This window comes from Hydra viridissima, unplaced genomic scaffold, assembly GCF_058129835.1.
Source record: "Hydra viridissima isolate aposymbiotic clone 2 unplaced genomic scaffold, HvirCarnegie_v1 scaffold_16, whole genome shotgun sequence".
NCBI lineage: Eukaryota > Metazoa > Cnidaria > Hydrozoa > Anthoathecata > Hydridae > Hydra > Hydra viridissima.
In genome coordinates, this window is record NW_028324315.1 from 2342252 (window position 1) to 2370000 (window position 27749).

Consider the following 27749-nt stretch of genomic DNA (forward strand, 5'->3'; position numbering starts at 1 on the left):
GCAATAGATGGTTATTTGACCCTAGTCATTTTAAATACATGCAACAGAAAAATGACGATGTACATCTACAATGTAAATACAACCAAACCATTAACAAATGGATATCAGAAAACTATTCATTATAATTGTAACAGAACAATCTAAAATTTTTCATTTTAGCCATATTAGCCGCCTTAAACACTAGAATGATATTTAAGCTTTTATTGTAATTGTAACATACCATTTTTTCTATTCTCAGTGCATTTTTTAAGAATTGACCATTTAAATACCATCAACATGTGTTGTTATTTCAGTTAGCTTTACGTTCATTAAGATCTTGGTATTTAGTTTACTTTTGTTCTGAATAAAATGTTTCGTATATCCAAATTTGTCAACTGGCATTTTTATTATGCAATAAACTTTTATAGCGTTCGTATATTTAAAATTTTAAATGCTTTATATTACATCTTGCGTAGACCTAATCTCTCGGATATTTATTCTCCTCCAAGATTTACCAAGTTTCCATCTTGATCAATCAATCTTATACCTGTTCCACTGATTTTATATTGGAAGACTGGAAGAAAAACCATGTTTGAATCAGTTTCAAAAATTTTATATACAGGGAAGACATTTGAAAAAAGTAATAAATAACATTAGATGTTGAGCCGTCTACATATGATCCTGAAATAATTTATATATAAACTTGAATATCAACGGACGGACCAGGAACTTAAGAAAAAAGTTCCAGGTCCATCCGTTGATAAGAAAGAGAGGTTTAAAGAAAAAACATTAAAACTTTTTCTTGTAAAAAATCCGCAAATTACAGATGCTGCGGTAAATCATTTTAAGCAAGAAGGTTATGCAAGAGCTACTATTTACAATAACATAAAAAGATATAGGGAGGGAAAAGATATTAAACAACAGCATAAGGATTTTCAACCGAAAGTGTAGAACAATAAGAAGCAGGGTATTTTGAAAAGAGCCACGAAAAAAAAGGTTGGTGTAAGTTTGCGTAAATTAGCCCAAAAACTTTCATAAAGCCACACAATCATACATTTTCAACTAGCTCGAGAAGAGATATTATAACCCACGTGGAAAAAACCTATACTAAACTAAAACTAGCTCAAAAGGCAGAAAAACTTAGCCAAAAGCTGGTAAAACATCTATATGTGTATAATATGATTGATAATATGATTTAAATATGATTGTTTTGGAGGATGGTTAGTATTATAGCGAAATATCTCTTTAGGTCAGACTTGGCAAGCGCAAATTATACTGCAACTTTTTTTATGCTGGTTAGATGATATTGTCAATTATGCACCCCTTGACTTAAACCCTCCATATCTTTCTCAAGCAAGACCAATTAAATAATTTGGAAATATTTGGCTAAGACCTTTCTTCAATGGCTTTCTTTACAATCAGATACTCTTGCTGAAAAAGACTTTTTAAAAAAACCATGCGCCTGTTATAATACAGCTTCTTTGGATGAATGAGTAGATTAAGTAATAGTGTTTTCTTGCCACATCCAGATTTTAGCAATTGTGTTTTGTGTTTACACATTATGTTTACATTTGTGTTAAGTATATACACAAGATGAAAGAATCAAATAGCAACAGAAATTTTAATTTATATGCCTAAACGTAGTTGTAAACATCATTTAAATATTAGATATGATAAGTAAAAAACATGCAATTTTTGATGAATTAGATGGTAATTATTGTATTATGATTAAAAAAATGTAAACAGTTTGGATGTTAGTGAAGATGATAAGATTGCATGTTTTAATGAAATCATTAACCTTATAACAAGGTCTTCTAATGAATGAAGGGTCTTTTAATGAAATAAAATTTACTTATATTTAATAAATTTTACATATAAAAGGTCTCGTAAATTTAGTTGACGCTAACTATATACTTGTTTTACGAAACCTTGTATATGTTCAAAAGACATCTGATTTTGTGCTAGACTTAGCAAATTCTTGTGGTTTAGTTCTAACTCCAGTTTTTTTCAGAATTTCATTATATGCTATAGGTTATAAAATTTATCATCTATGTTTTTGATTATGAAAAGAAAAATGGTTAAGATATGTTTCTGAGCAGTGGTAAACAACAGTTGCAACTTCCAGCTATTTTTGAAGTTATTCTTGAACTGAATTGCAGTTTAAAGGATATTATGGAAAAATTGACTTTGCAAGATGTTACTTATTATTTTTCATTCGCTTTAAAATGTGGGAATGTAGTATTCCGTTTTTCTGGGCATTCTGGGAACTAATAACTTGTTTATGGTGTAAATAAGTTCCTACCTTAAAGTCAGGGACAAAGAGAACTCTTTACAGTGTAGATTGTTTTTGCTGTAAATAAGTTGAAAATAATTTTGTAAAATCATCCACAAAAAACTTTATGAACTAATCCATCCTTGAATCGTCCATCTTGATCTGGATCTAATTCTTTAATTGAGCACCTGTTTCCTTTACCAATAGTTTATTTGTTGATTGGCTCTATTCGTTCTATTCGGTGTTATAATACCAGATTTTGTTATGCTTAGGTGTTATAATACCAGATTTATTTATTGTAAGTTTGATATTTTACCTAAAACATGTAATTTTACAATCTACTATTTAAGGCAAAAGAAAAAGGAAAGATGAACATTATTATGTAACAAATTTGTTTTAAATCTAAATCAAATATATATATATATATATATTAAAAAAGAAACAAAAACGACCTATAAGTCATAAATTGATTAGCCTCCCTCAAGTTTACCTCTTCGCCCTACTTATGACTGAGCACTTTGCTCTGATTTAAAAAACACGCTTTTCTAAACCTGGAATAAAGATAATATTATATTCAAGAGGTTTTGCTTTAAATTTGGACCTGGCAGTTTCTTTGGGCTACACTGAAGTCATAATTAACATTGCATTAATTTACATCTTAGTCACCAATTTCATAAAACAAGAGTTGCATGGTAAATCTATAAGTTATTAGGATAATTTCGAAATGTTATTATATTTATAAGGTTAATTCAATTTCTATTTTAATGCTTTTATACTGCTGTTCTTTAAATTTAGAAAAGAATTTAAATGCATACTGGAAATTGGAACCTCCTTAGACTCAACAGCTCTGTCTCGAAATGAAAACTTGAAATCGGTTTTACCGGAAACACTTAATTTCTCAACTTTGACAAACAAAAAGTCCTCCCTCTTATCTGAGAAATAAAAGGTCGAATTGCTCTTCTTATAATCTTTTTTATAAACCACTTCTTGCAGTTCATTTCCAGAAGTAAGTTGATATTCCACTTTTGTGAGCTGCTCGGTACTTGTCTGTAAACTAAACTTGAACACACAGCCTTCTGGAATCATTCTTTTACTGATAATTTCAAAACTGTTTTCCATAAAAAAAAAATTTCCTGATGCTTTTTTTAAATTCTCAACATTGAAAGTTAAATATAGAACATCAATATTATCGAACAATTTCATAAAAATAAATCTTACCGAACATTTCCTTTGTTAGGTACCTCGTTATCTAAAGGAATGGAAACAGTTTAAAAAAATTAATTTTTAGCTTACTTTTTAAAATTCTTGCTTTACTAATTGAATTTTTTTTAAAAAAATATATACATGAGAAGCTTGTTTTCTCTTTTTTCAAGGCTAACTTGGAGCCTACTGTTGCATTCATATAAAATTTATATTTCATATAAAGCTTTGTTAGTAATTAAACGATAGTAAGAATGATTTTTGGAAATGTTTACGAAGTTACTTTCACCAATGTTCTTTTATAAATTTCTATACTAAATGAAAAACAGTCGTACAAATAAACAAAAAAAAATTTAAAAATGAAATTATAACCTATAAATTATGACAAAAGTAGACGAGTAAGAAAGAAGTATGCAGCATGAAGGAGGAAAACGTAGTTGGATTGGCTATAGCAGATATAGGCACAGCAGATATAGGTGCTCCGATGAGAGGAACTTTTTTAGGGCTGTGCACCAGTTGTACTTTGTTCAAACGATATATGTAAACTACTTTTTAAAGCTTACATATGTCATTTGAATATAATGAAAGAAAGTTGAGCTGTTTTTGAACGATATTTAAACAAGATGACGTTTTCGCAAAAACAACTTTTTTTTTTAATCAGGGTAATAAATTCTCAAAAAGACTTGTATGGCGTTTTCGATCTTTATTTTATTTTAGTCTAATATTTTTGAGAACTTTGGAGATGTATGTGTAAAAGCGTATGGTTTAAATTCTGCATGGTATTTTACTGCTCAAGGAGTACTTCAGAGTGCTGATCTTAAACTAACTGGTGTTAAATTAGAATATCTTACGCATCCATATATGTTACCCATGCCTGAAAAAGGTAACAGAGTTGGAACATTTGTAGGTTATTTTAGGTATGCAAAAGCTAATAATAAGTATATTGGAGACGAGTACTTTGAAGATGAACCACCTATCTAGATGCAATCAGTCTTTACTCAAGTACAATGTGTAATCCTCTACCTTCAACAGATTTTGATTGGATGAGAGAAAATGAACTTAATACATCGGAAAATCATGAATTTATCTTAGAAGCAGATTTGGAATATCCAAAACAATTGCAAAACTTAAACAATAAATAAATATGTAGTTCACCATAAGACTCTAAAAGTATATATAAAATATGATAGAATTACAAATATTCATTGAGGAATATAATTTTATGAAAGACCATGGTTAAATCAATATATAGATTTAAATGCTGACATGAGAGTAAAGGCTAAAAACGAGTTTGAAAAGGACTTTTTCAAGTTTAAACACAATGCTGCTTTTTTAAAAACTTTAGAAAATAAATGAACTAGAGTTGATCTTAGATTAACTAATGAGGTTAAAGCAATGAAAATAGAAGCCAAACAAAACTTTAAAAATTACAAGTATACATATGAAAAAGAAAAGGCTAGTTTATACCAAACCAGTAATCTTCGGTATGTGTATTCTTGATTATAGCTGGAACAAAATTTTGGATATTCATTATGTTTATATGAAGAATAAATGTAGGGGAGAGGGGAGCAGCTTTGAAATGGATGCAGCTCTGAAAAAATGCATTTTTGAAGCGTATTTGAATTTAAACTTAATAAAACTAAATATTTTTTGAAGACAATGGTTACTCTCACAGCTGTCACCTGTCTTTCGTAGTATTTGGGATGAATTGGACAAAATATATAATTAGTTTGTTTTTGAGGGCAAATTTTAAGCACTTCGATATTCCTACACACAAACCAAAAGTAATCTGCAAGCATAGCCTCATTCCCTCGACCCTGAGATTTTTGCTCCATTACAGAAATAACTTGGTGAAATCTTTCCCCATGCTCATCACTAACAGCTTCACAATTGGGAGGGGTGGGGGGGAAGAAGTCTAGGTGTGAGTGGAGGAAATGAGTCTTGAGGGACATGTTACATCCAAGTTGATGGTATTTTTGCAGAAGTACTGTTACCAATTGAATATAGTTATAATCTCGTTTGTTGCCTAAAAATCCACAAATTACCCCCTTAAGAGCTTCCCAAGTTTCTTTTTCTGGCCCCTGCAAAACTTTATCAAATGCAGGATCCTTTATAAGATGACGTATTTGTGGCCCAACAAAAATACCCTCTTTAACTTTTGCATGACTTACTTTTGGAACTTTGTTTCTTAAATCCCTAAAACCTGTCCTTCTTTGTTCATACCTTTGACAAAATTTTTCATTAATCCCAACTTAATATGTAATGGTGGAAGAAGAACATCTTTCGAATCCACAAGTGGTTCAGCAATAACATTTTTCTCTTCTATGTTGAGATTTCTTGCAGGCCAGTCTTCTTTTATATAATGTGAACTTCTGTCTCTACTGCCCCACATGGACAAAAAGCAGCAGTATTTAGTATACCCTAGTTGCATTCCTAAAAGTGTAGCAATTACTTTTAGATCACCACAAGTTTTCCATTTGTGTTCATTGTAATTAATTGAGTTGAGGAGAACTTTCGTGTTTATATAAGTCTCTTTCATGTGAACAGCATGGCCAATAGGAACAGAAGGAAGACGGTTTCCATTGTGCAGTAATACAGCTTTCAAGCTTAGCTTAGATGAGTCTATGAATAATCTCCATTCAATTGGATCTTAGTTTAAATTGAGACAATCCATAAATCCAAAAACATTAATGCAAACAACAAGATTATTTTTCTTCTCAAAAAAAGAAAGCAGATTCTGCTGCCGCTCTCTGTAATGTGAAACCTTGACATCAAATTGGAGAAGATTCCACTGCTTTGGTCTTGACCCTAGATATTCTGCCATTTCCTGCAACAAGTCCAGATCTCGAACAAGATTACTTAATTCTGCTTGACTCAATCTGTGTGGCACAACATCTGTTAACACACAGAATAAGGATCATTAGATATGGAAGAGTCGTTTTCTTCTATTTCTACTTCATTTTCTGCTTCTAACTCACAACTTTGTGGTGGAGTAGGAACTGGTAAACTATCTGAATGTGGAATAGGTCGAATGGCAGATGGAAGATTCGGATATTTAACTGTTTCTATTTTCTTCATTGACAAACCTGCCTAAATGGGTGGGGACAAGCAGAAATAGCAGTCATCTGTATGGTTTTTAGGTTCTCTCCATTACATAGGAACAGCAAAAGCCAAAGATCTTTTTTTATTTTTCAACCATTCTCGTAGGGTAACCGAACAAGAGCTGGTCATGTTATCCAGGATAACATGACCAGGATAAGTCATGGGCTTTACATATATGCTGTAGCTCTTGTTTGACTGCTTACCAGCATTACTTCATATCGAAGTAATGCTGGTAAGCAGTCTGCACAAGAGGTGTCATAATTCTTTTCTGTGAGGAAAATGTTATTTCACCACAAATGTAACAAAAATTGGCCACTAAATTTACACATTTCCTTGGCATGTTGATTTGTAAAATTTAACACTAGTAAATGAAAAATAACAAAAAAAACTAAGAATAGATTAGACCAGAAACTTTAGCAAACACACATACCTATTATCACAAGTTTTAAACATGAATAAAACATTATGGATAGTCAAAAACAAAAATTTTTTTTTTAAAAAATGAAAATTTATACCCTTGCAAAGGTTGAATTAAGCGATCGCGATTTGCAAAATCTGGAAAAATATCTGGTCTTTAAAATTTTAGTTTATGCAAGCCGTTTACTTTGTTTTCAAGGAGCAAATTATTTTAAGTTTGTTAGCGAAAAAGTTATATAAAAAAAGCAAAACAATAAACTTATGATTAAAAATGTAATAACACTCCAGTCTCTATTTGCCTTATATAAGTAATAAAATGTTGTTTGAACTAAGAATGAATTATAAAAGTTGTAAGTGCGTTATAAAAGTAATTACTCTATTATAGTGTTATTACTTTTATAATGCAGTTAGTAGAGTGTTATTACTTTTGTAGTTTAATTTTATTATTTTATATTTTATAACTTTTTCGCTAACAAATTTATGTTGATTCGCCCCTTGAAAATTTTGAAGACCATATATTTTTCCGGATTTTTCATTTCGCGATCACTTAATTCAACCCTTGCCTTGAGAGAAAATTTTTGCTTTTATTTCTTAAACAAGAGCTAATATGTCATTTTTAATGTCATTTTTGAATTCAGCAGATAGAAATACATAAGAAATAACTAATTTTGGTTCCGAAACAAAATCACTGTTGGGCAGTGTAACTTAATTGAGATACTTTGGATTACAGAAAAAAGAAGTACATAAATTTATTATCTACGACCAAGTTGGGCTTGACAACTAAATACATTGTCTCACTAGTATTTAACCAAGAAGAGGAAATAATGTTAAGAGACTACCTAGTAAATAGCTCTCAAATGAATTATGGTGTGACATATAAACAAGCAAATGAATATGATCTATTTCAATTTACCGGTATAATCGTCTATTTTTGAAGTTCAGTATTATAAAGTTATTTTTTTTTTTTTTTTGTATTGCTTCTATTTACAGCTCAAATAATTTTCTATAACTTTTATTTAACCAACCCTTTAGAGTGATTCTAAGATTATCTAGTATAGAAAAAATAACTAGCTTTTATTCTTAGAAACTTAAACTTCATGAAATTTTAAAATAACTCAATGCTCAATTTAAAATAATAAGTTAATCACTAGTTATTTCCATTTGCCAGAGAAGAGTCAAAGTGAAAAAATATATAATATATATTTTACTTTTAAATTTCATAAAAATTTATTATTATAAATTTCTTTATTGTAGTTTATTGAACATAATAGATAATGATTGATTTATAAATATATATATATATATATATATATATATATATATATATATATATATATATATATATATATATGTATGTATGTATGTAACAATTTGCTCCCACCCCCTAAATGTGTTCTACCTAATACAAAAACACTAGGTTTAAAATTTTTTTGGAATAAAAAATATTTTAGGGGTCCCTCAAGACCCTCGAATCTTTAATGGGTCCTTATATTTTTAAAAAAAAAAGTTATTCAAAAATATGTCGAATATATATACATATATATATATATATATATAAAAAATTTCGAAAACGCAAATACACAACAAGCTAATTTTGGGGCAAATGTAAAAAAAATACAATTACAGAAAAAAAAAGTCAAAAATATTGAGATTTACTTTGTGCTCATGCGTCAAAACCCCCCCCTAAAAATGCCCCAAATAGAGGATACTATTTGGGGCATTTTTAGGGGGGGTTTTGACGCTTGAGCACAAAGTAAATCTCAATAGCAAGGCTTCGAGCACAAGGTAAATCATAATATTTTTAATTTTTTTTTTTTTTATGTGCTCATAATAATCATAAATTGATGTGTATTCGTGATTTTTCTTAAAAGTTCTTTAAATTTAAAACGATTTTATGCAAAAAAACGAAAATATGCGCATTTAACAAAAAAGAATGCGCAATAATTCGTACTTATTTTATTTGTTTATATTCACAGTGTTTTCTTTTTATTTGTATTCAGCTTTTTAGAAAAACATTTTTTTAAAGGTTGATTGAATGATACAAACTTAAATTACGTGCAACTTGCATCTTTAAAAAATATTTTTTTAATATAAATATTAAAGTTCAAGCTATCTTCTGAATTTTGGAGCGTAAGCTAAGTAATCCCTTTGCGATTCTTTTCTTGCTTATAACTTTGTTATTTTGTTTCTTGGTTAATAAAGATTCACTGCCTGATGCCTTAAAAATTGAGCGCACTTTGTCCACAGCAATAAGCCTATTTTGTTTTTCTTCCTCGTCTCTGTAGCGGTGAACAAATTGTTGCATCATTCCAATTGCCCTTTCAGCGTGGTCGTTTACACAAACAATACTTTTTGCAAAGTTTAAAAATAATTTATATGTTGATTGCGTGTGCCAATACTGAGGTGGTAAGGTCAGCCAATCATCAATTCGTTGATCTTTTATTCCGATCATATCAAACATTAACCAGGAGAACTCATCAACCAAAAAAGCTAAGCTAGGAATTTGCTGATGAATGTTAAGTTCAATTTTCAACAATTTTTCTATATCTTTTTTTTGCTTATTTTCATTTTTAAAGTAACATGATTTTGGTTTTGGAAATGATAATATTGCAGCAGCAATTTTTTTCTTTTCTTCGAGTGCAACACCATCATCCAGCAAGGCTAAAGAAATCAGAGTTGAGTCAAGATACCATGTATGTTTAAATAAAGAATTCAAAACAGCATCAACAGCAAATGGTTCTGCACATACTGCTTTATACTGATGCATTTGATGAATAGCAGTTACATCCATAAAAGGAGCTTTGATTGTATCATTTTATTGCAGGTACCACTTTGCATAAAAACAAGCTATAAATTCAGTTATTACCTTAATATGTTCTCTATTTTTTTGAATTAAATCAATTTGAGTTGAAAGAATTTGCATTTTTAAATAATATATAGATTTCCCAAGAAATCTTGCATGATGAACCGCTCCAGTTTTTCGAATTTTAATGATAGAAGGAGAAAGATAGCTCGATAGTCGACTTATTAAAAGCTATGTGTTGTAAAATATCTAATGACGACAGTTTTAATACTTCTTTGAGGGAGAGTCTGATTGCCATTATTTTTAAAGATCGTTATGAAGATTTAAGTTTGAAGACTCAAATAGAAAATAAGAGTCTGTTTAATTGTGAAAAGCATTATCTTCCAGAAATGATACTTTATAATGATAAAAAAAAGACATTAAAACCTTGATCATTGCCGACTCTGTGCTTACCAAAAAAATCTTTCACACCGTCAATTCCTATACAAAGAAAATCTGCATCTGCCATCATTGCTAAAAAAGATGCTTTAACGACTTCAAATAATATTACTGCCTTTAAGCCTATTTATAAATCATTTGAAGAGTTCTTAAATCGTATTAGCAAGTTAAAAATTAGTGACTGGACCATGAGTGTGAGTCCTGTTGTGGCAGAGTTTAAACTTTATGATACAATCCACACATGTCCTCGATATAAAATATATGTTAATGATAGTCTTGCTTTCACCATTCGTGTATATTCTTGGCTCATTCCAGATGATCATTTAATATATACAAAATACAGAAGATCTATGCGACATATTTCAGCATCAAATCTTTTATCTATTGTTACTTCTTTTAACCTTTGTTCTGGAATAACTGATGTCTTTGCATTAAAATTAAATCTTTGTATTAAACATTGTATTTCAAAAAAACTTGATTTATTTTCATCAAGGAGTGAGTTTCCCTTAAACCAGACAGAGTATTATGCTGATTGAGTGGATGTTATGCTGTTCACAATGTAAAAGTATTGAAAAAAGTAAAATTAAATGTTTGAAAAAAAGATTAGCTAATTCTAGTATCCCTGCTAAATTAAATGCACCAATTACATTTACATGTCCAGATCCTTTGAAGCTTACATTACAGAGCGGTCGTCTAAAAAATAAAGAATTCAAAAAAGAATTATTTTTGATGAAGCAAGAGATTGAAAATTCATCATTAGCTATTAGTAAAAATATTGAAAGTGATTTAGTTCAAATAATGGCGGAAGCTGAAAAAAGTCAGATTTCTCCATTTATGAACCTGTTTTGGGAGGAGCAGCAAAAATATTTAAAATGCTCAAAGCAAGGGATTCGTTATCATCCAGCAATAGTACGTTACTGTTTGGGATTAGCTGCAAAATCACCAGCTGCTTATGAAGCAGTAAGGTTAAATGAGAAAACTCATTCTGGTTTTTTAATTTTACCAAGTGATTGGCGCTTGCGTGACTATAAAAACTATGTAAAGCCCAAATTGGGATTCAATAAAAACATAATAGAAGAATTAAAAGATAAAGTCATTAATTTTTCAATTCAAGAGAAATTTATAGTCCTACTTCTTGATGAAATGAAAATTCAAGAAAATCTTGTTTGGGACAAACATTCTGCAGAATTAATTGGTAATGTTGATTTGGATGATCCTAGTGTTAAAAGCTTGCTTCTTATGTTTTAGTTATTTTAATTAGAAGTATTGTAAATCCTTTTAAATACAGTTTTACAAATTTTGCTACTACAAATATTACATCAGTGCAATTATTTTCTCTATTTTGGAAATCTCTGTTGGTTTAAAAGTAGTTGCTGTTACTTGTGATCGAACATCATCGAATAGAAAATTTTTTAAAATGCATTTTAATCTGCCTGAAGAAGAAGATATTAATGGAAATGTTGATGTGACTTACCGCACTGATAATCTATTTGCTCATGATAAAAGATTTATATATTTTTTTTCTGATGTTCCTCATATAGTTAAAACAGCAAGGAACAACCTTTACCATTCTGGAGGTGGTAAAAGCAATCGTTATATGCGGAATCAGGGTCAACATATTTTATGGTCCCATATTTCTGATTTATTTTATGAAGATTTAAAATGTCAATTACATGCATGTCCAAAGCTAACTGTTAATACATTAAAATAACTCCATTTTCTGCTATGAATGTTCGTTTAGCTGCACAAGTTTTAAGTGATTCATGTAGAACTGCATTAAAAATCTATGCACCATCAGATAGAGCTGGGACAGCACAATTTTGCAAATATTTTAATGTTTTTTTTGATTGCTTAAATGTTCGGAATACAAATGATTGTATATTAAAATGCAACTCTTTTTTAAAACCATTTTCTGACACAAATGATGTTCGATTTACATGGCTTAAAGAAACATTTTTAAAGTATCTTTCTGATTGGCTTTTTTCTATTTAATCAAGATCTGGAAATTTTTGAAAAAGTGAGAGAAGTAATATGTTTATTACTTGGAAAACTCATGAAGGTTTAAAAATCACAGTTAATTCTGTTATTGAACTTGTCAAATTTTTAATTAACAACAATATAAATTATGTATTAACTGAAAGGTTTTGTCAGGATCTTTTAGAAAAATACTTTGGACAACAACGGTCAAATGGTAGAAGAAAAGATAATCCTTTGATTTTGGTTTCAATGATAATACCATTCGAAATCAACTTATATTTCACCCAATTGCAGGTAACTGTCAAAATGTCAATGAATCAAACAAAATATCAAGGGAGAGTACAACACGTATACCACGCAGAAAATGGACCAACTCAGAAAAATGTATTAATATGAAAAGTTGACTTTTCAAGTGATTCGATAAAAATTTCCCTTATGTCTCCTTGTACTGCTGAAAACAAAGAAAAAGAACATACATAAAAACGGCTATTTTCATAGCCACAAATCTTATTAACAATGGTAAATGACATAAAATATTGATTAGTTACACTAGAATTTTTTTCATATTTGTAATAAACTAAATTTCAGTTCATTATGCGGACATTTTTTTACATTTACTTTTGTTACAATATAAACAGGCACTTATTATTCTTTTTATAAAACCTTTACAGGTATCCACTTTCCCCAAAAAAACTAATGATTTCACAGGCAGATCTAAGTTAAAATTAGTTGATGTATGCATATATATATATATATATATATATATATATATATATATATATATATATATATATATATTAGGAGTAGAATTGATCTTTGACTTGTTTTTGATCTATGGGTTATTAGTTGTTTATTATAAATATAAAGCTAGTGTGTATAGTAAATTTTGCACTTCATTTTTAAATATTCTTTGTTTTCATTTAGATAAGGGAGAGTCTCTCACCTAGCTTTTATTTCTATAAACAAATAACAAAAATATTTAAAATTAATCTTTTTTATGACAAATACTTGCTAAAGTTACTATGCCAAGCGTGCTTTCATGAGATTTGTGGCTATGAAAATAACGGTTTTTAAGTGTAATATTCTACTAAACTACTATAATCAAATTGACGTTTTTTTCATTTTTGAGCAGAGGGATTTTGACTTTATTTGATTCTCTTTGATTTTGTGAATACTTAGTTATTCTTTTGCATATGAAAAAGATCTTACTCTGACATAAAGTGTAATCAGATGATAAAATAAGTTTAAATACAGTTCTTCGGAAACTCGATTTGTGCAAAGACTACGAAGTTCAGATATGTTAGTCAAAACTCAACTGTTTTATAAGGTTTTAGCTACAATTAACTCTGAATCAATTTTTTTTATAAAACTTTTACTTTGATGGCGAAATAGAAACTCAACGTTTGTAAAAATTTCTAAAACTGGAGGAGACTTTCCACATTCCACCACGATTTTTAGCATTCACAAATTTATCATTAGCTTCATTGCATGTTTCTGGATTCTCAAAAATTTGTTCTGTTTTACCAGCATTAAGAAGTGAAAGGCAGTGTGTGCTTAACTTTTGCTGCCACAATCGAGAACTGCGAATTCTGCAATAAAATGTGCTAAATACATAACCAGTTAGATAAAAGATAATTTCTTTATCTCTCTCAAAAAGCTCAACAGATGATAAACCATTTAAATATAAAAAAGAAGTATTGTAAAGTGAGTTTGTAAGAAATGCTAAAACATGATTTCATAGTTCATAGCCAAGTCTAGTTGATTTTTTAGTCAGATTGCTAAAAAAAATTCCTTGATTAACAGTTTTGTAAAATTTAGGATAAAATCTTTCAGCATCACCATCAGCTTTAAAAGCAGCTATTACTGTCTCTAATAGAGATTGAGTTTGTTGTGAAGTATCTAAAATCATTGCATGATTAATCCTTAACTCTTCTCTATTAAATCAGAATAGAATTCGTCTTTGATTAAGGTAGTAATGCTTTTATCAAGTAGATTTTTAAATTCATCAAGAATAATAGGTTGTTTAGGACTTTGTATCGTTAAATCTAAAGGAATACTTTGATGCTTTGAATTTGTATGCCTTGTAAGTCCTCTTTGAGATATGCACTTCTTAGAAAAAATTGTGCAAGAAAATGTGCTATCAACTTGTTCACTACATAGCTCCAACACCAAAGCATCTAAATCTTTAACAAAATTTTCGGGTTCAAAAATAATATCATTCTCCTAAGAAAAAAATAATACTTCTTTATCAAATTCACCATAGAGTTCTTCGTGCGTTTCCATTTTTTGTGCACTCAGTTCCTGGCCGCCCGAAAAATTTCAAGTGTTTTGAATGATTATAAGAAAATTCCAGATATTACGCTCCAAGTGACCAGACTATCTATTTCTTATGACTATGATAATATACATCTATAAATTTATGTAATACAGATCTATAACTATACATTGCTAATGAGGTATAATATTTAATAGCAAATTATAATTTACTTCAAAATTTTTTCAAAATTATGTATTTATTTGTAATCTTTAAATTTATTTAAGTCTTAGTATTCATAATGTCTAAGTTTGCTGTTGTACAATGGTCTCGCAACGGAAATGTCTCTGTTGAATGGGATACATCTGTACTTAACAGGGCTTTTCTTGTAAATAACAAAGAGGGTGATATAAGATACGCAAAACTTACTAATCGAGATGAAGGCCCCATTGAAAAGGGTAAAGTTGTATGTGTGGTTGGTAAGCTTCAAATTTGGAAATATTTTAAATTTCTTTTAAAATTTTATATTTAAAGTTGTTAATTATTTCAATTGCGTATGTTTCCAGCATTTTAGATATTTCATATAATGATATCGTTAGTAGTCTTTTATGTTTGATGTATTACAAACATCTGTTTTTAAAGATATATTTAACATTTATGAAATAGTAATTATATAATTATATTTAGACAGTTTAGAAGAAGCATTATTGAAAATAGGCTCACTTCTCAAGAAAAAAAAAGATAAGCAGTTGCTAAACATCACAAATGAAATTGAGATTTAAATATTATAAAATTTACTTTGAACAAGATCAGTTCAAACTCTGGATAAAACTTTGTTTACTTTTTAGGGTTCTGTTAGAGTTGAATATATAATAGTTCAGCAAATGGAGTTATTGTTGGTAAGTTTATTCTACTAATAGTTTCATTTATAAAAATGGGTTTAACTCTTCCAAAATGGAAACTTATCAAAATCATACAATTTTGGAAAAGTAGACATTAAGCATAAACAAAAATTGATTAACCTATCCTGTTTATTCATAAAATATAGTTTTGTGTCATATATTTTTACAATAGAATACTCATACTATAGCATTAAAAGATTTTGCTAAGAAGCTTACAACATTGTACAAAAAAATAGAAAGTAAGTAAACAGTCATTTAGGTAATTCCATGTAAAAGTGGGACAGTCATTTTGGTCACCTCTTGGATTTTTTTTAAATTTTAACCAGTGGTACCTATTAATGAAACATGAAAAAATGCAAAATTTGAACTCCCAAATCCAAACGACTTAAAAGTTATGACATTTTGAAATTCAGCCTAAAACGTTCATTTTTTTACGAAGTCTGCCATTATGGATTTCGTAGTTGTACTTTTAATTGAATAATTTAAGATCTAGTGGAAGAATGTGGCTAAAAATTGGTACCTGATCATTTTTGAGGGTGCTGAATTCAAAAATGTAGATAAAACAGACAAGCTTAAATTTTTTGATAGTTTTTTTTTTATTTTAAAATGCCCAGTCAAATTTTTTGTTTTGTTACCATGGGTTGCGCTTTCATTAATTCCCGGAGTTGCCCAAGTCTCATGGATTCGATTTTTTTTTCAAATGAATTAGTTGATCCTAGGCTATCTTTATAAAAAAGATGGTTTTGGTTTCTTAAAGTATAGTAAAGATATGTCATTTTGAAATTTAGACAAAAAATTTCTTTATTTTGCCGCTATTCTCTATTATAGATTTTATAGCGATACTTTTTGTGTGAATAATTTAAGTTCTAGTACAGAAATATGACTGAAAATTGGTACCTGACCATTTTTAAAGACGCTGAATACAAAGATGAAGAGAAATTAATCCAATTCCTAATATTTTAGAACAACTTTTGAATTTTAAAATGGTATAATATTACTTAACCATAAAACGGGGTAATATTTTCACAAACTGCCTGACTCAATTGTTCAATTGTGGTGTGTAAAAACAGTTTATTAAGGTTGATTTTGATATATAAATAAAGTTTTGTAATGTGAATTATAATGAAAAATATAGTTTTGCAATGCCTTCTGTGATATATAAATAAAGTTTTGGGACGTCAGTTATGTCGTCTAAATTTAGTTTTGAAACAACAGTTAGCAATAACAAATTTCAATTAAAAAAATTATTTTAATTTTAGTTTAAATAATTACTAAATCTTGTTTGGTAATTCAGTTTCTTAGTCATGGCAAACAGCCAATAGTGCTCCATTGGAATCAACCTAGTAAGTGAATGTCATCTCACAACATAAACATTGTTGCTGGGTATTGAACATTTTGAAGATATTCCTGAATATGTAAGAGAAATATTAATGTGGAGGACTGGGCTCTCAATGATAAATGTCAAACCAACAATTTGTCTTCATTATAAACATGTTTATTTGAACCGTTATACAACTAAATTAACACGGTGCTGCAATCCATTTAATACGCATAACAAAGTTATAAAAGGCATTTACAGTAATCATAACTTTCAGTTTTCTGAAAATGTTGTGAGTTACAATAATGAAATTATTGGCAGCCAAATTCTATTTTAGCTATATTTAACCTTTTAGCTGACTTCTGAAAGTGCACTATTAAATTCCTTGCAACTTTAAACTTTTTAAGGTTTTATTAAAATTTTTATACATATTAAAAGAGCTCTTCCCTTTTTTTAGGTAGTCTTCGCGAAATCAACTTGGATACAGCAAAGTACCTATACAGTAAAGGCAAATTCGTAGTTCCAGGTGAAAAACTTTGTCCACAATGCAGACATAAATTAGCATCAAGTGAAGAATCAGAAGAGAACAAGTTGGAGATAAAATTAACTGAAGATAATATGGAAAAAGAAATTATAATGGAATCAACAAGATCATTACTCAACAGTACTTTATGCGAACTTGAAGTGTCTCCTCTAAAAGTTCATTTTCCCAAAACCTCTAACAAGCCTTCAATTGGAAAAAGAAAGATAAAGCAAGTTGAAGAAGCAGTTATTAAGAAGCTTGCAACTGCTCTGGATGTAACCGAATCCGATCTTGTTGCACCAAAAAATGAAGTTCTAAAGGAAATTCAAACCAAAGCTGGCGATCTAGACTTCCATGTAGAATGCATGAAAGAAAAACTTAAGGTTTCTAACAGAAGGCAGCAACTTCAAATTTTGACATTAACCCCAAAATCTTGGTCTATCAGAAAAGCAGCAAAAGAGTTCTCAGTTTCAAAACACAAAATTCAAAAAGCAATGTTTTTAAGCGACCAAAAAGGCATCATAGCATACCCTGATGTGGTTGAACGGCATCGAACAGTAAAGATGTTATAGAACTTGTAAAGCTTTTTTATTGTGACGATGAGTATTCAAGGCAAATGCCAGGTAAATAAGACTGTAAGTGTTGGGGAAAGAAAAAACATGTCAAAAAAATTGATTTTGTGTAACTTAAGGAGCTCTATGTGGCATATATGACAAAGTACGCAGGCGATAAAATTGGTTTTTCTAAATTTTGCAGTCTTCGGCCTAAATGGTGCATCCTTGCTGGTCCAAAAGGTACACATTCTGTTTGTGTGTGTACAATACACCAAAATGTTAAATTAATTTTGAGTGCTATAGGCCTTGAAACATCTTACCATGAAATCATTGAAAAGATTGACTGAAGTTTGCATGGTTCACCGATGCAATAGTTGTCCTGGCATACAAGCTGCCCAAAATTATTTCCAGCAGTATCTCACACAAAATGATGATCCAAAAGAGCAATAAGACAGTGATGAAAAAAAACAGTCAGTGGATTTTAAACAGTGGACAACAACAGATAGAACTGAACAATTAACAATAAAACTTCTATTAAATAAATTCATAGAGCTCCTGTGTGAAAAACTTGATAATATTACTTCTCATTCATTTATAGCAAAATCACAATCTAGCTATCTAAAGCATCTCAAAGAAACAATTAGTATTGATGAGGCTATTGTACTGGCAGATTTTGCAGAGAATTACACTTTTGTAGTACAAGACGAGATACAGAGTTACCATTGGAGCAAGAGTCAATGTTCCCTTCATCCAGTTGTCATCTACTACAAGAAAGTGAACTTGGAAATATCTTCTTTTTGTGTAATTTCAGATGATTTGAACCATGATGTTGGATTTATCAATTAAGTTATGCATAAAACCATTAATCATATAAAAACTCATATTTGTCCCACAATTACAAAAATTCATTATTTTTCTGATGGCTGTGCAGGGCAGTATAAGAACTGCAAACATTTTTACAATTTATGTCACCAGGCTCAAGATTTTTCTGTTCGTTGCATCTGGAATTTCTTTGCAACAAGCCATGGCAAATCTCCATGCGATGGAATAGGTGGCACTGTTAAAAGGCTTGTTGCAACAGCTAGCTTGCAGAGTCCAACCACAGGTCATATACTGTCTTCTCAAGCAATGTTTGAATACTCTCAAAAGTCAATCAGTGGGATTACGTTTGTGTACTTCACTGCTGAAGAAATGGAGCTAGTAAGAAACAAACTTACTCAGAGACTTTTAAAAGCAACCACTATTCCTGGGACAAAAAGTTTCCATCAATTTACACCATCTTCTCATTCAATAATAAAGATGAAAAGGGTATACGATGATGATGATTTTGCTCTTACATTTGACTTCCTCAAAAAACAAAAATATGAAATTGTTAAAATTGACAATGTTATGATGTCACAATACCTATTTTGCAAATACGACGATTTTTACTGGCTTGGTATGGTTTCTGAAGTTGATAAAGAGAATGATGATTTTATGGTAAAGTTTATGCATCCACATTATCCAAGTCGGTCGTACTACTGGCCAAAGCGGGATGATAATTGCTGGGTGCCAAGAATGAATGTAATTTCTCTTGTTAAAACACCTTCAGCATCTTCTGGGCGTCAGTACCATATCTCAAAAGAAGATGAAACTCTATTTGAGCAAGTTTTATCTTTTCAGTGAAAGTTGATTAATATTTTACTTTCATTATTTAAATGATATAAACTTCAATTTTAGTAATATTTGGTTATTCCTTTTCATTTTTATTTATGAGCTTTTTTCAATAAAGCAGGTTTTTAATATTTTTCAAAAAAGTTTGCATTTTAGTTTCTTATTTTTTAACACAACATTTGAACATTTAACCTAAAATTTTAGCATGCAACAAATATATTGAAATAATACCTAATTATTAAAATAATAAAAAAAGAAATCATTTTTTCAATTTGCTGCATAGTAAATTATATTTTCATATATACTTTTGAAAATATTGATCATAAATATGCAAGTTATGCCAAGCAATAGAATTTTTTATTTTCTGTCAGAGACCTAAACTTTTCAAAAACATCTTATTTCACAATGAGAGTTAGGCAACTCCAGAAATAAGCGAAATGCAAATTATGGTCACAAGAAAAAAAAAGGACTGTTGACATTTTAAAATTAAAAAATTATTCTAAAATATTAGGAATTGGATTAATTTCTCTTCATCTTTGTATTCAGCGTCTTTAAAAATGGTCAGGTACCAATTTTCAGTCATATTTCTGTACTAGAACTTAAATTATTCACACAAAAAGTATCGCTATAAAATCTATAATAGAGAATAGCGGCCAAATAAAGAAATTTTTTGTCTAAATTTCAAAATGACATATCTTTACTATACTTTAAGAAACCAAAACCATCTTTTTTATAAAGATAGCCTAGGATCAACTAATTCATTTGAAAAAAAAATCGAATCCATGAGACTTGGGCAACTCCGGGAATTAATGAAAGCGCAACCCATGGTAACAAAACAAAAAATTTGACTGGGCATTTTAAAATAAAAAAAAAACTATCAAAAAATTTAAGCTTGTCTGTTTTATCTACATTTTTGAATTCAGCACCCTCAAAAATGGTCAGGTACCAATTTTTAGCCACATTCTTCCACTAGATCTTAAATTATTCAATTAAAAGTACAACTACGAAATCCATAATGGCAGACTTCGTAAAAAAATGAACGTTTTAGGCTGAATTTCAAAATGTCATAACTTTTAAGTCGTTTGGATTTGGGAGTTCAAATTTTGCATTTTTTCATGTTTCATTAATAGGTACCACTGGTTAAAGTTTAAAGAAAATCTGAGAAGGTGACTGAAAAATTTCAATTTTTTGTCCCACTTTTACATGTAATTACCCATTTGTATTCCAAATAAAATACTGGCATAGCTGAAATCAATTTTGGAAGTTCATTTTTTTTTTTTTTACAATAATAAGAATTTTATTATAAAATGTTTTAAAAATTTTTAATGGAACTATAATAGCTAAACATTTGCGTTTTTCTTTATTTTATGACTATTTCTAGTGTACTTCATTTTTCTTTTAGACATTCACTGCTTGTGACCATTCAGTAAATTTAAATGCTCAACTTTTCTGTTTTATAAAACCCTCTGTTTAAAATACTCTCAGTTTTATAATGCCCTATGTTTTTAAATGTATGGATTTTATTTCACTTTTAGGGCTTGTTAGCAAAGCAGAAAAAGTTGACTTAAGCGAAAAGTTGCCAAGAAAGAAGGCAAAAATGTTGATTTCCCAACCACCAACAACCCATTCAAAACCATCTCCTTTATAATTACAACCAACAAATTCACAAATACAACCTCTTTTATCTCAAACATTACTAGCAACTCCTCCTTTCTCAACCCAATCCCAATTCAGACAATTCCAGTCTTTTTCAACTAATGACTCCATTAATGATCATCCTGATTCCTCACTTTTTCTTAACAATCATAATTCGTTTCATGAAAATTTGTTTAATTCAATTGACTTCAATCGACTTCAATCAGAAAACATTCAATCGGCATCAAATTCATTTCAAATGCCTTTTCCATCTTTTTCACTACCAGCACAACTATTTTCTGTTCCACAAATGCCACCACCATTGTTGTATTCACATCCAACATTGCTAACAAATTCACAACTTCTACTATTATTGCATTCACAACTATCAGAACAAGTACCAGCACATTCATTAGTTTCCCATACAACACAACCAACAGATTATATATGCAGTGACATAGAAGTCACTAAAAACATAATTCCTAATAGAGTCTTAACAGCACCAATAGGAAAAAAGTGCGTTAAGTGTTTAAATTTAAAAAAAGTGCGTATAAGTGTTTAAATTTAATAATTTTTTACCTGTTATTAAATGTGTTGCGTTTAATAACAGGTAAAAAATTATTAAATTTAAACACTTATAATCTGGAAATCACTAGTTTTCATCTTTTATAAATAACAAAATTTTGTTAAGACCACTATGTCTTAATTTTATCTTATAGAAAAACAATAAATAATAGGATTTTTTAATTTCAACTAGCCTGTGATTTTTGTCTGATTTTTTGTTTTTAATTTTAATCTTTTAATTACTATTATTGTTTTAGTATATTTTTTTAGTGTTAACTATTTTGATTACAGTATAATCTCTAATAGTAAGGCCAGGTTTATGTTTCAGTGTCACCAATCAAATTTTTTGATTTTAAAGTAATGATCGATTTTTAAATATACATATGTTTTTGTTTTTATAATTTCTCCTTAGTTTTTAAAGTTAATTATGTTTATACCTGTTATACTATTTTATGTTTGCTTACTATTTTACTGCTTATATTATATATGTTTTTATATAATTATTATATATGTCCTTTATATTTTGTATCATTTTTTTTTCGTTCCGAAGTCCCAAACGGAAAAGAATGCGTTAAGCACTATTTAAAAGACATACTTACGAACGTATTCACGAACTTACGATTTTCTCAATTTTTTTTTGTTTTGATTACTTGCCTGTAGAGAACGAACACACCGCTAAACTCATGATTTTTTCGCCTCAAAATATACTAAATTATACTAATAAATAAAATTTTAAAAAGTTTAGAAAAGTTATTAGGAAAAGTAAACAAATTGCTATTATTCGAAAACAAAAAATGTACGTACAGCCTTTTGGTTCTCGACTAATGAAATTTTTTTTCAAAGTTTTTCAAACAAGCTCGGGTAGGCTTATGCAAAATGATTATGCTTTATTAAATTTTTTTGTAGATTATGCTTTATGATTTAAATCTCTATCAAAAAAAAAAATAATAAAAATACAACTGATTTTCTGTTTTGCTTATTTAAATGGTTAAAATAGAAAAAAAAATTGATTTAAGCTTAAATGAATGTAAACCATTTAAATGCATTAAATAAGCACTATCGTGATAATTATCTTGATCGATTTCTATATTTAAATAAAGAAACATGCGTAATGTATAATAAAGATCCACAATATGCTTACATTAACTCGTGCAAAACCTGAGCCATAAATATAGCCATAAGGTCAATAAAAAAAAAAACATTTACTCTATATTAGTGAATTTACTTTTTATTTTCTTTTTAAAAATTTTCGAAAATTTGTGTTTATACTTATGGTAGTTTGTTATTTATACATTGTATTTTTATTCTAAATATCGGTATTTTTAAATAAATGTTATATTAAGCTTTTTTTTTTTCTTATGCTTAATTTGTCTTATTTCGCGCTTAACGGTTTTAAATATTTAAAATGTTTATGAACGTTTTTTAAAAAATATATCCTAAAAAATAAAATTCCAGCGAATTCGCTAAACTTCCAATTTTTATAGATAAACATGAAAGTTAGCTATGAAAGATCACTGGAAGTTCACTAAAAAAGTTCACTGGGAGTTCGCTGGGTTTTGGAACAATTTTTCACTGGAAGTTCACTGGGTTTTTTTGTAAGGGATGGTTATTAGTCCTTAGGATAAGAAATCAACTTTTAAATTAACTAAAGCGTTTGAAAGATCCATAAAGAAAAATGTCTCTTTTTTGCACACCAAACGTACTATGAAAACATCAGTTTGCATCTGTTCATATATAGATGCAGATATTATGTCTAGTGATGAGGAGTTAATAACATTTAGAGCAGTGTTGATGATGATCAGTTATCAGACTTCTTTGAATTAGATAGTGAGTCTGGTAGTAATACGATAAAGTTTCCAATATTTGCCTGAGAAGGTGAGAGATATGGCTATCTGATGCTGTTTGAGCTGCTATTGCTACTGCGGCGCTTTCAGATTAAGGAATTGTAAAGAAGCTTCACAGAAAAGCTATTATAGACCGACAGCTGCATGTTGGTATATTATCAAAATAAGCAAAATAACAATATGTTCAGTAGGCCCACAGTGATCAATATGAAATAAGAAAACTGGCAACTAGAAAAGTTAAGCTTGAAAATAATTTTACACTGTAAAATTTTCACTTAAGTACTTGTTTAAAAAAGATAGCCTTAGTAAACAATTATAAGGAATTGGACTTAAACAATTCAGGCTAACCTTGTTTCAATCAACGCAATTTTTTCGAAGAAAGTTTAACATATGAAGTTGTTGCAGTTGTGACTGTAGGTGTCAGTATTAATCTAATTCAATGTTTTAATGTCTGATGAAGATACTGAAGATAAGAACGGCTAACACTGAGCGCTACAAAAGCTACAGATGTTCAATAACCCATCAGAAAGTTTAATACAATCTCTACTATATACCTTTTGTCTTCATTAAATTTGCGTCATGATATTATATTTCATCCTAAAAATTTTTCTTCTTAAGCTGGATATAAGTTAAAGTTAAATTGGTGACATTAAATCGCAACTATATTATTCAAAATTTCATTATTAGATTGACTGACGTTATTAACTTTCACCTCATTTTTCCGATTATGATAATTGCATAATAAATCTTTGCAATTTTGTTAAAAAGCATTAAGATGTTCAAGGGGAAGAATCTGGTTGACGCTTTGTTACCGGGTTAAACCTTACCCATAAAGGCCAACACGTAATATACTCCCAATAAGTTGTTAGTAGAATAGGCTTGCAGACTTTAGATTTGCATAATACAGCCTACACAGTCCCAATTAACGATAAAACTCTGGAAATGGTATGATCATTGTGGAAGTTTATCAACCGCGACCATTATTGGGCACAACACTCTATTCCCAGTAATTAGTTTAAGAACTCTCAAATACTCTGAGGATTCAACCGGGTTTATCATATTATTAAGTAAATATTAGATGGTTTGGCTACGCAATTTAAAAATTTGAAAAGATTTACCAAATATTTCATCCCAATGACGATCTGATGATGGCTTTAATCTAAACTGTAGTAGGTACTTTTTACTTCTGATGACATTGGCAAGACTCTAAAATATTAATTACCACAAAAAAGTCCGTATCAAAGATCCACAGTTTTGATTTAAGCAGTTAATTAAATTCTTTCTTTATTGTTTTGTAAAGACCAAAGAGAATGAATCGGCTTTAAGTTATTTTCAAAAGAGAAAGTTGATACCACTAAAGCACAAATAGTTGAAAGATGCTTGCGTAGGATAACAATTTTCGGGACAATTGGGCATTAGAATCTACCTACAACATCTTTTACTTAAACTGGTAAAAATTGGTAAAAACTCTTTACGTGAATTTAAGAAAATAGTTGCATAATTTTGAAAATATTTGTAATTTTAAAAATTTTCTCTCCTTTTTTTAATTTTGTTAGTGCTTTTATTCTTTAATAATCTGCTGAACAAATTGATTGATTACATGAAAAAGTTATACAAACCAAAGGTAAATTAAAAATACTTTTTTTTTAAAATGGAATCTGATATTTAAGTTAAGCTAGTATATTTTTGTATTTAAACAAAATGGTTTAGTATTGCATAAGTACTGCGTGAAAAGTAAACAAATTATCAAAAGACAGGTGAGCTAAATTGAATACAAAATAAACTACAAGAACTTTTCATTTTGTATGAAATTATGACCAATACTTGTTAAACTAAAATATTACATTGGATTTTTGGAAATAAACGTGATAAGCTGTAAAGCTATTTGTTTTATTTTCCAACTTGCAATCATCTGGACAAACAGTAAATGCATACATAGAGAACTTTTTTTGGAGTACATCATTTTTTCTATATCTTGTACAGATGTTTGAGTGCATGTTCTATAATCAGTTTGTTTTTGTTAATAACGTTTTTCAAAACATAAATAAATTTCAAAATCTTCCTTAGTCAGATACCAACCTATTTGCTCATTAAAATCTATATGTTCAATAGTGACAATCTATATATTCAATAGTCAGGTCACAACCTATATGTTCATCACAATCTATATTTTCAATCGTATCAACATAACTGTAACTAGTGTCCTTTGCAAATTTTTTGGACTCTTTTGCTACGTTATTTATTCCAACACTTTTTAATTTTTTTACCATTTCTAAACGGAAGTAGTTTAGCAAATGTTATAACATAAAAAGTTAATTTATACCTATAAACACGATATATAAACATACTCTGAATTGTAAAGGTGATTTACTCAATTATATAAAAAAACAGATTTGCAACGATATGTTAAATATGGTTGCATAGCCAGAAAGCTAGAACTTGTTGTTTGATTTGTTTCAGCTTGTTCAACATTTCAAACAGTAATTGTGTTTAATTGATATTGAAGAGAATAAATTGTTTACAAAGTTTGGTAGAGTCTGAAATTGGATATAAATGTTTGATATGGTTGCAATTGAGAACTAAATTTTATTTGACAGCTATTGTAGAATAATTCTTTTTCAATTGGAAAAAAAACAACTCTTTCCACAAACACTTTTATGTTAAGGGAGAAACCATAGCGCAGTGCTTACGGACACTTGAAAATGCCTTCAAAGGCTTGACTAAAATATGATTCAAAACACAAAGACTAGCTTTTCAAGAGAAGAAGTTGACATATTGCAACATTTTCATTACAGAAAACTGAAAAGGACCCATTACAAGAAAGGTGTTTATGAGATATACCATGTTCGTTTATATATATATCAGACTAAAAACACGGACTCCGAACACTATCTGGGGTTGATACAGAAGTTGATCGAGTTCATGCACCAAAATTATGACCTTTCAACTTTCTTGATAATGATCTTTCTTTAAATATTTAAATCATTGTTCATTGTAATCTTTATTATAAAAATATTTATAATAATCATCAGCTTCAAAGTATAACCTAAAAATTTTAAAAACTAAAAATATTTACCATTTTCACTCCCCTCATTTTTTACTCCTTGCGCATTTGCTTTGCTTCCAACATTCACTAAATATTTGAAAGTTCTGTTTTTAGTTAACATCATCATTAACTTCATCTAGGCCCATCGCGATCCTTAATGACGCCTGGGGTCAAAATTTAACTAGTGCCCTATCATATCGACCGAATCCAAAAAAGTTTGAGTGCTGTCCAAATTCTAATTTTTTTTTACAGAATTCTGAGGGAGTGGGTCGTGGAAGCCTCTAAAAACTTTTTTAATATATTAAAAAAGAAATGCACAAATAGACATGCTATTGAACTTTATTTATATTGCAAGTAACTGTAAGTTTTAAATCTAATAGATATTTAATGCTTCAAGAGAGGCTGACTCTCCGGGCTTTATTCATAGCAAAATTCGCAATGAGCTCTTCGTAGCACAGACTTTTTGCAAGATCGTGTTCAATAGATATAACTAGGAGATTAGTTAGCCGGTCTTGACTCATTGTAGATCTTAATGTTGTTTTGACTAGACCAAGCTTATTGAAAGACCGCTCTCCTTCGGCCATTGAAACGGGAATTGTTTTAAAAATACTTAACGAAATGCATATTGATTTGAAGAGAGACTTTAGACCTTTCTGATAGATTCCATTTAATAGCTTCATTGAAGTGAGATTTTTTTTTGGACCGAAAAGATTGGCGTGCTTCAGAGTATCCAGATGACGGACCTCTAAAACAAGTTTGTCACCATCTATATCGCTTACATAGGTTTGCGCCAAAGTTTTACATTTCTCCCCCAAGTTAAGTGGTTCAACTTCTTTTTCTTCACTTGACCTACTATTTGATTAAGAAAGCCATAGGAAGAAGAAACTGTTCGTCGTCTTTTCTGCAGCTTTAAATCTGTCTCTCATTCGTTGAATTTAAGTATTGAGAGCCGTGTTGAATACGTTAACCTCAAACTGCTTTTTATCTTTTGTGTAGAAATGAACTTCGTTCCTTGCTTCTTTGTAAAACGATTTCCTCTTCCTTGCTTGTTTTGGAACTAATTTTGACTGAAATCCTTAGCTTACTAGACCGGAGGCAACCAAATGTGCTTCATTTACTAATTCGGGCTAAGAAGATCTAAATCTAGTAAGATCCTCAATAAGAGTCCTCATAAGTTTCATCTCATCATCTAGAGTAATATTTTCTGATTGAAATGACGCGCTGACATTTAAATCAGAAAATATTACTCTAGATGATGAGATGACACT

The 27749-nt window shown here is 29.5% G+C and overlaps 1 protein-coding gene and 3 pseudogenes across 2 annotated transcripts in view; 2 read left to right on the forward strand and 2 right to left on the reverse strand.

Annotated features, from left to right (window-relative positions):
• Positions 1-27749, reverse strand: part of LOC149877309 (uncharacterized) — a 318348-nt gene that overhangs the window by 46362 nt on the left and 244237 nt on the right. For both annotated transcript variants that reach the window (XM_090073817.1, XM_090073816.1), the window contains 3 exons: positions 26512-26568; positions 3470-3500; positions 3067-3359 (listed from right to left, as the gene is read on the reverse strand). In XM_090073817.1, the coding sequence (XP_089929943.1) occupies positions 3067-3359; positions 3470-3500; positions 26512-26568 (381 nt within the window). The remainder of the gene's footprint in view (positions 1-3066; positions 3360-3469; positions 3501-26511; positions 26569-27749) is intronic.
• LOC149877313 (uncharacterized) lies at positions 16649-19404 on the forward strand (annotated as a pseudogene).
• LOC149877314 (uncharacterized) lies at positions 20753-21589 on the forward strand (annotated as a pseudogene).
• LOC149877315 (uncharacterized) lies at positions 26577-27719 on the reverse strand (annotated as a pseudogene).